The sequence below is a fragment of the Esox lucius genome, chromosome 16, assembly GCF_011004845.1.
Source record: "Esox lucius isolate fEsoLuc1 chromosome 16, fEsoLuc1.pri, whole genome shotgun sequence".
In the NCBI taxonomy this organism is placed as follows: Eukaryota; Metazoa; Chordata; class Actinopteri; order Esociformes; family Esocidae; genus Esox; species Esox lucius.
In genome coordinates, this window is record NC_047584.1 from 32,369,055 (window position 1) to 32,385,426 (window position 16,372).

Here is a 16,372-nt window from a genome sequence, read left to right on the forward strand (position 1 = left end):
CGTTAGAAGAACCACGCCCAAGTACCAAGTGAAACACGGAACCTCGGAGTATGATGTCACCCTCAAGATGATGTCGTCAATCAACCTCATTACAATAAGAGATGGCTTTGACTGTCACCATCCATTTTTGTAGACTACTACCAGCGTTTTAATGGCAGGTAGCGTTTTGCATTATTCTATCTTCTAAATGTTATTCAGCAAAAATTGTTAATTATATATATACTAGGCTCGAGCAATATTGTGGGTGTGTTACAATAAATAAATGGAGTATTAGTTTCTATATCAATCTTATGGAATAAACAAATATGAATACACCCATTGATTAATTAACATAATCTATAGCCGTACCACCTAGATATCCCAAATATAAACTTGTTTAACTCAAATGTTTGTAAAGAAACCAACCTCTATTACATTTGAGATTATAATTATTAATACATTGAATAAGATTAAAAAAGCAGATATGTATCCTGCAATTTGCTACAAACCGTTCTGCAACGGAGCCAACGTTGAAGTTAACTGAACGCACCTCTTGAGCGTTCAAAAAGCTATAAATTATAATACATAAAAAATATGATCTTTATAGCGCAAATCCTCCAAACTCTAAAAAGAGTATCCAGTTTAGGTCATTATAAATATTTGTGTCTATGTAATGGTAGACTGGTGGAGGATGGTCCTTGACTCTGGGACCAATTTAAACCAATCGTATTAGGAGGATTGGCTCAGTGCACCAATAGGAATGAAGTGCGGCTTGTTTCGACACTGTGCAAGATTGGTTGCGTCGTGACGAAGAAAAGTCACCACCTTGCGATAGTTCTCCAAAGCAACAACCACTGATGAACGTTCATATAGCATAACAGGTTTTGCTAGCATGCTACATGGCAGTAGGTTTGTATCGGAAGGTCGAAATTAGGACAGCGCCTTTCTACACAAATTGGGAACTGTTTTATGACGGGAAACCATTGCTGTAAACCTAGGACATAGGGTCATACGAGAGTGTCAAAGTCAAATTCCGTTTGTCCTTCGTAGCCAGCCAACGTTAAATATTTAGCTAGCTAACGTTAGCTAGCTTGTTAGGTCAAGAGTAGCCCAGAAAACAACATTAGCTCGCAAACATGGCTGCAATAAGAGTTTCATATCACAAGTTATTGGACAAGATCGGGCTTCTTTTGCCAGCAAAACTGAGACCTATCTACAATCACCCTGCAGGTAATCCAAATGCTATTAAACGGTGATAGCTAGCGCACTCCAATAACATTCAAAGCTAACTACTTATGTGCAATTTACAGTCTGTACTGTATGTCTATATTGATGGATACACTCAACACTGACGACTGCTCACTAATGTTGCTTGTGTGCCCTTATTGATGTCAATCTCTTGATCGTTGTTTTTTTTAAGTGTGCACTGCTACCAATAGCTTTTATATAGTTTTGAACCCAAAACAAAAATGTAACGATTTTCTAGGTGGAGTTTTGAAGATCAATTATCCCGCCTGTGTACAGTCTTACTGATACAGGCCTGAGTGTATAAGTAGGCTTGTATGTACGCTCAAAAGTTGTGGTATTGGTGGCGTGGCGCTTTGTGGGAGAGGGAGATGTCTGAAGCGGTAACACCAGAGACAAATACTAACTTGGCGTAACAATTCAATGTTTGGCCATTCCTGGCGTGGTTCCCTACACAAAATGAGTGGTTGCATATTTTGCGGAGATCCGTGTGACGTGATGTGTCGCAGAAATGTGTCGACAGCCTTTGAAACACTCACCTACGCCACTGTATTTAGTTTCAGCTTAACACTTTTCGCTTAAAAAAATTATGTGATGCCCTAAAGGTGTTACACCGGTTAAGCCTGTTGACCTGGACAAACACCACGCCCACTCGTTTTTCTTCCTCTGGATTATAATTAAGCAATTTAGCAGACATTTAGAGCAACCTACAGTAGTGAATGCATATATATTTTTAAACGTACATCTGAATGGTATACCATGATGTAAGATACAGATAGATGGGCTAACTTTTGTTTGCCTAACTCTGAGCTTAAACCTGGGATAAAATGCCACACAAGTGACTCGACTTTGTAGACATGTACATTTCTATGGAATTTAGGTACACTTCTTGGGGTCCAAACACAAATTTACCATAATTCATATGTTGACAGTAGCAAAATCCCATTAATGTCGTTGAGCTGCTCTGTTCAGGTGCCTCTGTCTATCGTTCCATCACTTTGTGATGTCAAGAAAGCAGAACCTTCCTAGCAGCCACTAAATCTATTTGGAGCGAAATAGGATAGGTAGGGTGGACTGACTTTGGCGGTTATATGTCGTTCCTGTGTCTGGATTTCCCCCTAATTTATTCTTTATATTTTTGGTGTGTTTAAAAAATAAAATAAAAAGCACATAGAATTTTTATGAATGTTGGTTTTCTACTTACGAAATATTTGAAATAGATTTATCTCTGAAGAAAGATCTTATGCTAATGCTTGAAATGCTACCAAAAATCTATATAAGTTAATGGTGGTTGGCTAGGAAGACCTTCTGATTGTGTAACCAGCTTGACTGTAACCTCCACATTAACTCTTGTATGTAGGATAAAGGGTTATTTTGTTGTTGGTTTAGTGTGATTTCAGACTTTAGTCTGCAATCATTGATCATTTCCTCATTAATCATTGCTATTGGAAGATGGAGCACAACTACGAAGGAAGAATGTTTTGACCACAAGGGATGGGGCATGATTGGCTGAAACACAGTTCTCGCCTTTGTGTCCCTAGTGGAGGACAGTAGATCAGACAGTTCACATCCTCTCCAAGGAAGCATTTTGTCCACCCTCCATGAGTATGTTGTTTTGTCTGAGAGATAATTTAGTCTACAGTGGTCAATGAGATGGTTTGCAGAACAACGAAGTTAGGCCTGCCCATACACAGGCATAAAGGGACAAGGTTCATATGACACATTCAAACAAAGTTCTGCATGACTAAGTTGCGTTGAATGAGAGCATCCACTAAATGTCCTACATCTGATCTGCAGTGGCGAACCATGGCAGATTGAACCAATGCTTCGAGAAAATATCCTCGAAGCATTGTGAATCCAAACTGAATAATCAAAAAAAATCACTGTATCACTCTTTTACTTTAAGCGCCCGACATATGATCTAGCTATAATGCAAGAGAATCAATGCATTTTTATGACATCTTAGATTAAACAGACCTTAGCCAGAGTACAAGCTGAGGGGAGCTGGAGTGGAGCTTGCATCACTTAGAGTGCAGACCGCTTTAAACAGCCTATGACTTGCTGTTGAAATGTTGAGCGCTTATTCCAAGATGGCCTACAACAAAAGCAAATGGTAGCCAACATAATTACAGAATTAGATGTTTGATAATGTTTTTTAATGTATAGAGTAAATATGGAGTAGTGATGTTTCAGGGCTTTCTACAAGTTATTTACCCCTGCAAAACAGTCTCACCCTTTGCAAGTCCAACTGGTACTGGTTGATTTTTACTGTCATTAGAAAATGGTGCTCTGAAGTCTGAAGGTGCCTAGAGACCACCAAAGGAGAAATGAGGCTTGGATATTCTTTTCTCCTTGGTATTAACCATTTTTCTCCCCCATACCAAACAGCAGAAATGTATTCTGAAGTCGTAGAAGGCCCTGGCGGCTCCACACAACAATCTGTTCTGTTACCAAATTTCTCATGGATTGTATCTCTCATTCCAGGTCCGAAGACTGTTTTCTTCTGGGCCCCAATGTTCAAATGGGTAAGGGCTGGATTTCCTGCCATTTGAGCTATTGCCTTATCTAACCGGTCACTTGTAGAAAGGTGTAGCCAGGCTAATCCCATGCATCTCCGTAGGGCCTCGTCATGGCGGGTCTGGCAGATATGAGTCGACCAGCAGAGAAGCTCAGCCTCTCGCAGTCCTGTGTGTTGACAGCCACAGGTAGTGTAAACGAACCCCTCTATCTCCTCTGACATGAACAAGTGCACCCTTTGACCCCTAACCTTTTGACTCTCCTCCAGGTCTGGTCTGGTCCAGATACTCATTGGTCATCATTCCGAAGAACTGGAACCTCTTTGCTGTCAATTTGTTTGTCGGTAGTGCTGGAATATCCCAACTCTACAGGATCTTCCGGTAAATAAGTATTTTCCCACCAACTTGTCTTTAAAAAAAGGATTTTCCTTGGGTAGTGGTTATTCTTTTTTCCATGTGGATAGTGCAGGGTAACATACTACCTTGAGGCTGTGTTATACACTGGCAACTGAGCTACAGAAGACTCTTTCAATCACTAATTGGAGTTTAGATCTGAATAGGACTGCCTGAAAATGTAGAAATATAACGTAGACTAGCAGGCGGGTAGATTGGGCATGAACTGCCAGTACTGTTTCTGTACATGTTAGTAGGAGTTAAAGTGTATGTGTGATTGTCAGGAAAAGGATTTAACATGTCTGTAGCAAATGAAGTTCCTGAAAACCAGGACACATTTGCAAAAATCAAATACCTTTCCAAGAACTAAGATGTCTTTTTGTGATAAATGGTATCTCCTTTATACTCCCAATTCTCATTACCAGAATGCAACCCTGTTTCCAAAAAAGTTGGGACGCTGCATAAACTGTTAATTAAAAAACAGAATGCAATGATGTTGGAGGGCTGTGATCTTCGGGCCCTCAGGCGGCACTGCATTAAAAACAGACACGATTCTGTAGTGGACATCACTGCATGGGCTAAGGAACACTTCTGAAAACCATTGTCTGTGAACAAAGTATGTTGCTGCATCCACAAATGCAAGTTAAAACTCTTCCATGCAAAGAAGAAACCATATATAAACAAGATCCATTACCGCCACTGCCTTCTCTGGGCCCAAGCTCATTTAAGATGGACTGAGGCTTCATTTAAGATGAAGCGCTAAACCGTCCTGTGGTCTGACAAATCAAAATTTGAAATTATTTTTGGGAATCAAGGACACCGGAATCAAATATAGATCCTGTGTATCTAAAATTACATAGTGAAACTTTTTTCTTTGCCTTCACTTTATAATGGAAAAAGTTTACAAACCAGTCAACATAAACATCCTGATCATTTCCCCACTGTATTCACTACAGGTATGAGCAACAGAAGAAAGCAGATGCCAAGGAGCAGGCTATCACACCTGTGGAGTCTTGAGTGTAACCAATCCAATTCAACCCCCTGGATTGAAAGGGAGCCTCCTTGCCTGAAGAAAACCAGACCCTCCATCCTTCTTCCATCCTCACTCCATGTTACAGTACAAAGAAACATGTTTCCTTGCTGGAAAGCCACTAATTTGCCTGGATTTCTTCAGGTCTATTAATCCTTACCAAAACAATGACAACGGTGATCATCGACGCACAATGTGTAGTATTGTTAAGTTTTACTTCATGCCATAACTTATGATTTGTGTAATTTCATTAATTTATGCTTTTTATTTTTTTGCATCAACATACCTCATGATAGTTTCCTAACAATGGAGGTCTTGAAGATGGTTATAAAGAATGTCTCCAAATACATTTTAGAATTAGAAGTGTCACCTTTTCCATCCCCAATGCTTATTGTTTTTGGTAAGTTAACACCTGTACCTCAAGGATAACTAATGCATAATGTTACTGTTCCATCCACATTTAATTGTTAAACCCATATAGTAAATTAAGTACTGGTGGCGGTTACTGTGGATTCTCAAAATAGCACCTATTGCCAATAGCTACATGAATCACTTTTCAGCAATGAATTGAGCATTATAGTTTCAAGTAGCACCTTGATTTCCTATAATAAACACTTAAAACAGGTAGAGAATTTATAGAACGAGTAATCTTTGGAGGTTTTATAGCAATAACTAGTACTACATGTTAGTCCAAAAGGTACCCTGAAAACATGCAATTTCACTGAACCAGGTAATAATGAACATGCATTTGTGAAAAGTATTTTGCAACGGGTAACAATTAAATCTTGGCTTACTTTGGAAGTTTCTAGTTTCATTCTTGATCACACAACATTCAGTTTGCCCCTGTGAGATTTAACCTAGATCAATGGACTAAATTTAATCACATGGCATTAATTCAGGGCTGTTCAACTCTGGTCCTGAAGGGCAACATAAAAATGTTTCTACCTGGTACTTACATTCTTTGCTAAGTCTAAACAATCCCCATTCTGGAAGAGTAGGATAAAAACCCAAGTGTTTCAGCAAGACTGCATCTTTATAAACAACTTATGACATGGTCACCAGCTGCCATTGATCTCACAAAGTGGTTTATTGAGACCCAACATCGCTGAAACTACTGACCAGCCAAGTCCTTCCTTACTAGTAGACAGTAACCACACCAGGCAACACTACCTGAAAAAGTCAATTCATCTATGACCTACAATGAATCACAGCAGGCAACGTCATAAGTCTTCACCCTCCTAACGTATGAAGCCAGACTTGAGTAATTCTGGGTCACAGTCTTCATGGACCATTGCCCCATCCCAAACACAGGCAGGGGGAACTGAAAAAAAAGGTCTGACACCAAGCATTTTTACCAAGAGTTTATTCAGGGCTAACAAATCCAAAAGCTTTAGCGTTTTCCGCCAACGCGAGGTGCGTTCACCTTCATCTGCTTGGCGACCTTGGGTTTGGGTGCAGCCTTGGTGGGAGCCTACAGAGGGAGACGAAAACCACACAGATCAAATTAGATTCACTACAACACCTGACTTTCCCAGTAAAACAAGAACTGATCAGTGCCAGGGTTTGTGGTCTCACAACTGTGAACCATATTACCACTCAAACCCAAAGCATGTGTATGAAAGAACATTCCCAGAGCCCCAGCGATGGGTGGCCAAGAGAAGGAACAACAAATGAGTGATGAACAAGGACATAATGTAAGTGTCCAAACGGTACAAAAATGTAGGATTGCTACACTGGCAGCGTTCTTCAAATGCCTCAAGTTTTCTGGAAACAGCGGATGGAAAATCCCTGGAATGATCAAAGTCATAAGCAGGAAAGCATGTAAACATGATTACACCCCATTACCTTGGCACCTCCTGCAGAGGGCTTCTTGGTTGCCTGCTTGGCCTTCTTGGCCTCCTTGGCAGCTCTGGGGACAAGAATGCGTAAATTAGGTCAAACCTACAACGCAATGAACTCAAAACGGCTACAAAACACCACCTTCGGATGTCCAGAATGACAGACTAATGTACTGTCAGGTTTCATATGGACATAAACGGAGCCGGACTGACATACTTGTTCTACTTACCCTGAAAAATACTAAAACTGCACATACTATACAAAGTAAATTTGATTACCATGTATGGCTTTGTAAATATACCAATGGCCAATTACCAAGATAGAGTAGTTGGGTCAATTGTGCACTTTTCAGATACACAGGATAATAAACCGGGGGGAGGTTTACATTTTCTTCTTCTAAACTAACCATTAAAATGAGATTAAAATTTAATCTGAGTTTGACTCCGGGTAAAATAACACCTAAACTTTAATCTCAAAGTATCATTAACCAGCATTAGCCCCGGTCACAGCAAACAGCGTGCAACAATTGTTGTGCAACTGTTAATGGCAACAATCCATCCATCCAAGGTCCTGCTCAAGCACACCCAGGGGGATCTACTGAGTACTCTAACACATCACACCAAGTGTCTGGTCTACTGTTTCTGGTGGGGTTGGGTCACCTGATCGCCTGTTCACGCTGGGCCTTGCGGACCTCAGGCTTCTGGTTCCTCTTGGCCATGATCTCGGCCAGGGAGGCGCCGGTGATGGCCCTCTGGAACTTTACGGCGCGACGTGTGCGCTTCTTTGACACCTCTTCCTGTTAGGATTGGAAATGGCCACGCAAAACAATCAGGTACAGCCATTTGACAGTTAAGTGTTAGGGTATCAATATGCCAAACTGGAGAAAATACACAAAACTGGAGAACGTCCTTGTATAGCTTAACACTCAGGCTCATACTGCACAGCTGAAAACAGGGATGTAGATTTGGGGGCGCAAGGAGGTCATGACCCCTCCAGGGAATCATTGACCACAACCAACCCCAATTCGCAACCCAAACCTACACCCTCGGCTGCTGTATGGCACAAACTAGGTTTGTAGGAGAGTATGGAGGCTGGCCAGCGGTAAGAGTCAGAGAGACGTCACAGAGCCAGTACTATGATCTCCAGGTGCTCTGCGGCCGCAGGTGTGAGGAGTGAGCACCACCGACAGGCCGTAAGACACGGCCTGGCGGCGGCACATGACGCAGACTGCAACCACGCACACCGGCCCACCCGCAGCCAAAAACAAGTACATTTGGCCTGTATCCTAATGAATGAGGTCAACATGCCACTGCTTTAACACCAGCATTCACGGTGGAATGATTAACGCCAAGGACTTACAGACTGGCCCTTCTTGTGCTTGCGTCTGTACAGCACAGTCCAGTTGATCTGTCTGGGGTTCCTTTTGGCCAGGAAGGCAGATTCACACTTGGCATTTAGGAATTGGAAAACCTGGGCAAGAAACGTCACATTGTTTAGTAACAGCATATTGCATAGTAGATGCCCAATTAAGTTGTAATGTTACAGCACAACTGACGTGGAGAAACTGATGTTAGCATGTTAACCGCCTTAGCTAACTATTTAACTGGCTGACAACACACGCACAGTTCACACTTCATAAGCAGTTCCATTGATCCTACGGTAGCAATTTCAAAACACTTTCTCAATACGTATTCTCAGGAATGTTATTCACAATACAACTACAATAAAAAAGCATATTAATAACGCGCGGTACCTTCCCGTCTATCCTGGCGTATCGGACGCCATGGCCGGGGTATATTTTATACCCGCTGAAACTGCACAGCTCGACCCTGTAGCAAAGTAATATAAAACATTAATAGAAGATAAAGGTGCAATTGTGTATAATGATGCATTTTCATTTGTAAAATGATTATTTTAAAGCTTTGATGACAATAGATAATATTCCGTAAACTTACTTCATGATGGCTGAGAGGGACCAAAAACCGGAAAGAGAGATCACGGAAACGGAAATGAACTTATGGGTAAAAAATTTTTTTGTTTAAATCATACATTTCCCATCAGTTTTTTTCTACATATAGTGGGTTTTTCATTAAATTTATTCAGAAGCCACATTTTTATTTTAAAATATGAATTTTGTTATTACAAGTATTTGACCAATCAGATACGTGAATGGTTGCTTGGCGTTGACACAAGCGGGAAGTATGGCGATGATAGAAAGGAAAGCCAAAGGATTCGACCAACAAATTGTACCAAATAAAGGTATTTAAGGATAAAGAGTTTCGATCAATGTACAGTTTAATAGAATCCATATTTAAAACGTTTCATACTGGAATTGCTATCTCAATTCCGACTTGATCATCAACATTGGCGCGCTGCAATTACGCTCATTTGTAGTCTTTTTAAAGCCAAACGTAGTGGTCCTTTATGACAAACGGACACTTTTTTACTACATATTCCAGGACAACATTAGCACTTTTTTGGTTGTACTGTCTGTCTAGCGGTCTGTGGTGACTACGAGGCAGTTGTGCTTTGGGAAAGAGGCTAGCGAGCTTTGTGTAGTCTCATAGCTTGTATTCAGCGCAAAATGGGAGTATCAGATGTGACATTTGATACAACTGGTGAGTGCATGAGACCTCCATTTGTGTGATGTTCAACTTTGTATAGTAACGATTCGGCAAACATGACTGGGCGCCGTTATTTCATTGATTGTCTCTGTCCTAAGCGTTTACTTAGCTGGCTGAAGCTAGTGCTATAGGAATGCTACCCTGTCCCCTGTCCCGCTAATATAGATCATCTGATAGTCCTGTCATGGAGGACAAATGCCGGCCAGACCACAATAGCCTGATTGATAAGTGTTCTGAGTGGAGTTATGTTCACATTACATATTAGAGATTGTTGTAATTGTCTGAGCGAGGCTCAGTTGCATTCTACTTTTTGACACTAATCATCAAGTTAGTGTGTGTAGCTTTGGTACTGCATTGCTTAATCAGCCCTTGGTCCTTGGGGTACAGCCCTGTATAAACTATATCCTGGTGATAAACAGCAGTTTTCTGAGTTGCAGTTGTCTACTTATCTGTATCTCGTTTGAATGTGTTTGTGTGCAAAGTAGATTCCTAAGCTTGTCTCCCTCGTAGCTATTGCGCAGCTGGTATTGTTTCCATGTGTCGTCGTTGTTCATGGTGATACCACCAACTTGTGTGTTACATTTCATCCTTTGTCATTCTTTCCTCTGTTTCTCCTTCAGGTCCAGTCGTGGACTTGTCATCCCAGGGTCTGCAGAAGCTGGAGCCCAGTTTCACCTGCTCCGATGAAACGCACACGCTCATCCTGGACCGGAACCAGATCATGAAACTGGACCATCTTGAGAGGAGCCCTGGTCTCCAACAGGCAGGCTTCCTCTGACTGGGTCTCAGTGGTGTTCAGTGACATATGTAACAGTACATGCAGGACTGGTTGGGACTAAATCCAATAATTCCAATAATATTTTATTGTCCCTCCCATTCTCAAATAGCCATTTTATGAGCTCTGTGTGTTGGTGCCAGCCTGCGATGCAAAACGCATTAGGAGTAATAAGTTCCACCTATGTTGTCTTTGAGGTCTCATTCTGCCTCTCCCTTTCCTGTGCCATGCAGCTATCGGTTGCTGGGAACCGTCTGGTGAGAATGATGGGTGTGTGTCGTCTGACTGAGCTAAAGGTCCTGAACCTGCCCAACAACAGTATTGGCTACATTGAAGGCCTGAGAGACCTGCCCCACCTGGAGTGGCTCAACTTGGCTGGCAACAACATCAAGGTAGGGGAAAGAGTGCAGAGAAATGGCTCCCTCAGCGTTCCCGGGACATTTGGTCTCCTGATCACGCAGTCTGACTGTCTGCAATCCTCTCAGGTCATCGAGCAGCTCAACAACTGTGTGGCCCTCCAACACCTGGACCTATCTGACAACAACATCTCCAATATTGGCGATGTCAGCAAGCTGTTAGCCTTAAAGGTGGGAGCAGGCCTTTGCCTTGTGGCGTTTCAGAGTTCTGGGGACCCAGGTCCAGAGCAACACATGGATTTGTTTTTCTTTTCTTTGCCGTGGTCTTGTTTGACAGGCTGACATTTGTTTTCGCAGACCCTCCTCCTCCATGGGAACAGCATTACAACGCTTCGGACAGTCCCTGCTCATCTGCCGGCCCACCTGTCCGTCCTCTCCCTGGCAGAGAATGAGATCAGAGACCTCAATGAGGTAAAAATACTTTACATTCTTTACCTCATTCATTTTTTAAAGCCCTTTTTATGTCAGCAGTTGTCTCAAAGTGCTTTAACATACACCCAGGATTATTTGGTTACGTTTTGCTCTCACAACAGTCTCTCCTCTTTCTCTCTCCTGCCTGTTTGTCTCTCCACCTCCTGCAGGTCTCCTACCTGTCACCCCTCCGTGACCTGGAACAGCTTTCTATTATGAGTAACCCCTGCGTCATGGTAACGCCTTCACTGCCTGGATACGACCACCGGCCCTACATAATGAGCTGGTGCCTGAACCTGAAGATCCTGGATGGATACGTGGTGTCACAGAAAGAAGGGTGAGAGCATTCTGCAACCCTTTTGAAGTTCTAACTCGGCAGGAGATGTTGACCATTGGCATATTAAACAAAACTGGAGGCTGTGTCTAAGATGGCTGACAAGGGTTTTTAACTAATGGACTGCCTATAGCAGAATAAAACGTAGGTAAACTGAGAATAAGACAAGTCAACTATATTATTTGGTTTTTAGTTCCTGGTTAGAACATTTTAGTTCATGGATAGTTATTTTGATATATTTTGCTGTGAGTGGAAACCTCAGTATGTTAAATGATTTGAAGGATGTTTTTGGTACAAAGTTCTCATTGGGATTACAGAAATCTTTGAGATTTGCCTATCTAGGCTGCATTTCAGCAGTAACAAGTGCCTTGTTAACAGAGGGACAAGTGTGCTTCCTGGCTGTGAGCCTGTCTGGTTCCTTGGCTGGGGTGCTGGGTGTTATTGTCCAGTTATACTGTCACAGTGTTGGCTGGGCGCTCTCATGGCTGCTCATTAACATCTTCATGTTCTTCGACCCTACTAGTGAGTTTTTCCTAGTCACTGTCCATCACTCTCTTGATTGCTCTTTGGGGTTTCAGACTGGCTATCTGTATAAGTCTGCTGGTATAAAAAGGGCTTAATGAAATGACTTTGATTGACTGACTGGATTTCTTTGTTCTCAGGTTGAAGGCGGAGTGGCTGTACAGCCAGGGCAAGGGTCGTTTATATCGGCCTGGTCAGCACGCGCAGCTGGTCCAATACCTTGCCACCGTGTGCCCTTTGACCTCAACACCGGCCCTGGAGACGGCGGAGGACGCCAAGCTGGAGAAGATCCTCAGCAAGCAGAGGTAGGAGGAGACATTGACCAGCAGTGGTAGGAGGAGACATTTACCAGCAGTGGTAGGAGGACACATTGACCAGCAGTGGTAGGAGGACACATTGACCAGCAGTGGTAGGAGGAGACATTGACCAGCAGAGGTAGGAGGAGACATTTACCAGCAGTGGCAGGAGGAGACATTGACCAGCAGTGGTAGGAGGAGACATTGACCAGCAGTGGTAGGAGGAGACATTGACCAGCAGAGGTAGGAGGAGACATTGACCAGCAGAGGTAGGAGGAGACATTGACCAGCAGAGGTAGGAGGAGACATTGACCAGCAGTGGTAGGAGGAGACATTGATCAGTAGAGGTAGGAGGAGACATTGACCAGCAGAGGTAGGAGGAGACATTGACCAGCAGAGGTAGGAGGAGACATTGATCACCAGAGGTAGGAGTATTCTATGTGTTCCTCCAGGTTCCACCAGAGGCAACTCCAGCAGCAGACCCAGGGAGGCTCCCCCAGTCTTCCCAGACCCACCCATCTGGACGTGGAGACCCAGAGCCCCCGCAACGGGCCCCCGTTAACGACAGCCCGAGAGACAGACGGAGCCACGACGCCTGTGACTGTTTCACCAGCCAGACAGACAGGTATGTGAAAGACAGACGGGTATAAGACAGACAGACGGGTATAAGACAGACAGGTACATGAAAGACAGACAAGTACATGAAAGACAGATGGGTATATGACAGACAGGTACCACACAGACAGGTATCGACAGGAAGTCTAAGTATGTGTGTGTGTGTTTGTTTCCAGAACCGGCATCGGTACAAGTGAACAGCTGGCTGGGCTGCGACTCCTCCCGGGTGGCACCTCCTCCCCTTGGCTCCAGGAGCGTAGAGGAGGGCCTCTACCTAGAGGACGTAGACCGGCAGACGGACGAAGACAAACTCAACGGCAGCCTTCTCTCCTCCGAGTCCACCTTCTTACCTGTGGCCTCTGACCACGCCCACTCTGACAGCGAGGACGAGACGGAGACGTTTGAGCCAGACTCGCTAGCGCCCGAACGCCCCGTTAATCCTAAAAAAACACCTGCTGAAAAGACACCCCGGGCGGGAGCAAATGAGAACCAGGAGAACAATCAGATGCAGGCAGAGAGCCAGAAAAAGGACCCAGAGATGGAGAACGACAGCGAGGCAAGAGGGCAAAGGTTATCAGCCGACCTCACCTACGCCGTAGCCGTAAACCCCGGTCCACCTGGGACTGGAGGTGACCAATCACAGACCGATGACCACGCTCTGCTCCAGGAAACGTACTCCCGTTCCGGTGCTGAGGTCCGGGCGGAGCCTGGGCAGGCAGTGACCCCAGTGGGGAGAAGTGACGGTCCTGGCGAGGTGGACCGGGCAGCCGTCACCATCCAGGCGTGGTGGAGAGGAATGTGGACTAGACACTGCCACCCGCTGGCCAAAGAGGTGCGGTGTGAAATCCGTCTGCGCAGGATGCAGGAGCACATCGTCTTCCTGTCCGGAGAGCTGGAGAGGTACATAGCACACCCCAAAATATTCAAATACAATGTTCCTGTCCGGAGAGCTGGAGAGGTGCACAACACACCCCAAAATATTCAAATACAATGTTCCTGTCCGGAGAGCTGGAGAGGTGCACAACACACCCCAAAATATTCAAATACAATGTTCCTGTCCGGAGAGCTGGAGAGGTGCACAACACACCCCAAAATATTCAAATACAATGTTCCTGTCCGGAGAGCTGGAGAGGTGCACAACACACCCCAAAATATTCAAATACAATGTTCCTGTCCGGAGAGCTGGAGAGGTGCACAACACACCCCAAAATATTCAAATACAATGTTCCTGTCCGGAGAGCTGGAGAGGTGTAGATCACAGAAAATGATCTCAAAGTGAATATAATAAAAAATTCCCACAAGTTCTCAAACCATCAGTCAGCTGAACCGTTTGTGTTAATGTTTTTAAACACGGACCAGATTGTGATCAGACTAACAATGTCAGACTCCTGCAGTTGTTCATGTCTGTTTTTTGGATGTTATTTGAAGGTCAGTAATTTGATCTAACGTTTCTACGTTTGATCAAATTATGGTAACTACTGAAATTCAACACTACTGTTGTTTGCTCCTTGGGGTTTAAGGCCAGGTGTTTTGTAAAAGCACTTTGTGACAACTGCTGATGTAAAAAGGGCTTTATAAATGAATGTGATTGATTGATATTGTAATATATTCTGTTGGAAACACTGAAGGAGGAGTTCACCTCTGCTGTCACAGCCGAGTGGGAAAGGAGTTAAAGGGATAGTTCACCCAAAAATCTTTTTTTCTGAAATTGTACCTACCAGCAGGTGTTCCAGAAGGTCAATAGAGTAATTTTCTTTTCAAACAATCCATCTGTTTCTGTTGAACGTGTATATCAGACAAATTCAAAAAATGTCAAAAGGTTCAGGAAGGCATTGTTCTTTGTGTGCAGGGTGCGGAGGACTCAGGAGGAGGAGCGCCTACAGAGGCTGGTTCAAGAGGAGGCTGTGAAGTTCCTCTGGCGGCAGGTTAGCCATGAACAAGGTCAAGTGTTCCATTCAGATGCACACGTGTTCATGTATGAAGTACAAACCCGCCCAAACGCCCTTTCGCCCTCCTCATCTCTCCGCAGCTTCAGTCGATGCAGATGTGGCAGCGCTCCGTAGAGGAACATCTGGCCAGCGTCACTCTGGTTGGGGCGTGTCCTGTCCCAGCACCGACCCCCAGGCTCTGCGACCCGCCAGCTCTCCAGCTTCCCCTGCCGGTGGCCTCCAGCGCTGGAGATCCAGCCGGCACAGACCTCTCCTTCCCTGACTCTGGCTTCCAGTCCACAGGTGAACAGCAGGCGGGGCAGGAAGACACCTTCCTCAGCTGTGGGACGGGAGACTCCCTGGAGACTGTGCGGGCGCTGGCTGTGGCGGGCTTCCCGATCCCTGGTGCTGGAGGGGAAAGTCCGGACTGCAGTCTGCTGGAGCAGTACCTCTCCTCCGTGCAACGGAGGGAAGAGGAAGCAGAGGAGGGAGGTGCAGAGGAGGGAGGTGCAGGGGAGGGAGGTGCTGGCGACAGAACAGGCACACCTCAGCCCCTCTCACGCGCTGGAGTAGCGCAGCCCAACTTCCCCTGTCTGAATGCAGTCGCTGCGCAGAGCGGAGACAAAGACCCGGTTCAGTCTGAAGTGCCTGTCCCCAACTGGCTAAGAAACAGCCCGTGAAGCCGGTCCAGATGAATGTTAGGTTATCGACGGGTCTAGCTACTCCTCATCGCAAATCTATATAACAAGTGGCACGTGGACTCGTGCATCTGGAATCATCCGCGTAGCCTTTTCCTACTTTCATTTTTGGTCTCTTGTGCTTGGGCCCAGGCGGAGCCTAAGCAGGTCTCGCACTGGGCCGCTGCGCGTCGTTTGTTCGCCAAGTTCTGTCAGTGCAGTGAAAACTTGGCTAGCACTGGATTTACATCCGGGAGACACTGAGACCCGGCTTCAGACACTGCTTTGTTTTAACCCCCCACACTGCAGATATGCAATTCAAGCCGGTGCTCAACGTGGTTGGCCACATCGAGCCCCAGTACAAAGTGACGGGACGTGTGTGTGACAACAGAGGACACCCCCTTGTACCGTGTCCTCACAGTGCACCGCAGAAAAACAGGCTGGCTTTCAGGCAGTTCTGCTCCAAATGTAACTCGCCTAATTTCACGATTTGAAGATTGAATCTGTGCTTGTAATCCCACAGGTGAGTGAGAGGACCGTGTCTGGACTGGAGGATTGGAGTGAATGTACATATCACAGCTTGCAGGGTTTGTAGGACGGTAGCAAAGAATGGTTTGTACTAGACACTGAAAGGTAGACAAATACAAATAGTTAAGTGTATATTTCATCCTTTTCTGGTGCTCTGTATGTATGTTTACACAATAAACATTTGTATTTAACTTTGGGGAGTTAAACGAAGTATCTGCCGACCATTCACTACGGAGCCCCTTAG

General features: G+C 44.7%; 3 protein-coding genes and 1 non-coding gene across 5 annotated transcripts; 2 read left to right on the top strand and 2 right to left on the bottom strand.

Moving 5' to 3' along the window:
- The first annotated feature begins 779 nt into the window (after positions 1-779).
- Positions 780-5,964, top strand: LOC105016556 (mitochondrial pyruvate carrier 2). Its single transcript, XM_010880474.5, has 5 exons — positions 780-1,209; positions 3,709-3,749; positions 3,845-3,929; positions 4,010-4,121; positions 5,090-5,964. Exons 1-5 carry the CDS (start codon positions 1,116-1,118, stop codon positions 5,148-5,150), a joined length of 393 nt encoding a protein of 130 aa, XP_010878776.1. The 5' UTR covers positions 780-1,115; the 3' UTR covers positions 5,151-5,964.
- A 545-nt stretch (positions 5,965-6,509) lies between these two features.
- rpl24 (ribosomal protein L24) lies at positions 6,510-9,016 on the bottom strand. Its single transcript, XM_010880475.2, has 6 exons — positions 8,958-9,016; positions 8,756-8,831; positions 8,362-8,472; positions 7,662-7,798; positions 7,009-7,072; positions 6,510-6,634 (listed from the first exon to the last, which is right to left on the bottom strand). The coding sequence occupies exons 1-6, from the start codon at positions 8,960-8,962 to the stop codon at positions 6,554-6,556; spliced, it is 474 nt and encodes a 157-aa protein (XP_010878777.1). The 5' UTR covers positions 8,963-9,016; the 3' UTR covers positions 6,510-6,553.
- Positions 8,073-8,253, bottom strand: LOC114828834. Its single transcript, XR_003777217.1, has one exon. It is a non-coding gene; the product is annotated as a small nucleolar RNA SNORA23 (small nucleolar RNA).
- A 133-nt stretch (positions 9,017-9,149) lies between the features above and the next one.
- On the top strand, positions 9,150-16,319 carry cep97 (centrosomal protein 97). Of its 2 annotated transcripts, none has more exons than XM_010880477.3 (11): positions 9,150-9,261; positions 10,247-10,389; positions 10,635-10,793; positions 10,887-10,988; positions 11,115-11,228; positions 11,399-11,565; positions 12,225-12,389; positions 12,833-13,005; positions 13,172-13,895; positions 14,845-14,920; positions 15,025-16,319. In XM_010880477.3, exons 1-11 carry the CDS (start codon positions 9,204-9,206, stop codon positions 15,601-15,603), a joined length of 2,460 nt encoding a protein of 819 aa, XP_010878779.2. In that variant the 5' UTR covers positions 9,150-9,203; the 3' UTR covers positions 15,604-16,319. The 2 variants fall into 2 exon arrangements, with proteins under 2 accessions (XP_010878779.2, XP_010878780.2); XM_010880478.4 differs by lacking the exon at positions 9,150-9,261 and adding an exon at positions 9,268-9,620.
- Positions 16,320-16,372: the final 53 nt, after the last annotated feature.

Coding starts and splice junctions, on each gene's coding strand:
- cep97 (XM_010880477.3), top strand. CDS start 9,204: ATGGCGATGATAGAAAGGAAAGCCAAAGGATTCGACCAACAAATTGTA. Junction 10,390..10,634: donor GGAGCCCTGGTCTCCAACAG/GCAGGCTTCCTC, acceptor TGTGCCATGCAG/CTATCGGTTGCTGGGAACCG. Junction 12,390..12,832: donor AAGATCCTCAGCAAGCAGAG/GTAGGAGGAGAC, acceptor GTGTTCCTCCAG/GTTCCACCAGAGGCAACTCC.
- LOC105016556 (XM_010880474.5), top strand. CDS start 1,116: ATGGCTGCAATAAGAGTTTCATATCACAAGTTATTGGACAAGATCGGG. Junction 3,930..4,009: donor CTGTGTGTTGACAGCCACAG/GTAGTGTAAACG, acceptor ACTCTCCTCCAG/GTCTGGTCTGGTCCAGATAC. Junction 4,122..5,089: donor CAACTCTACAGGATCTTCCG/GTAAATAAGTAT, acceptor TATTCACTACAG/GTATGAGCAACAGAAGAAAG.
- rpl24 (XM_010880475.2), bottom strand. Junction 7,799..8,361: donor AGCACAAGAAGGGCCAGTCT/GTAAGTCCTTGG, acceptor CAATCCTAACAG/GAAGAGGTGTCAAAGAAGCG. Junction 7,073..7,661: donor CAGCGTGAACAGGCGATCAG/GTGACCCAACCC, acceptor TCTTGTCCCCAG/AGCTGCCAAGGAGGCCAAGA.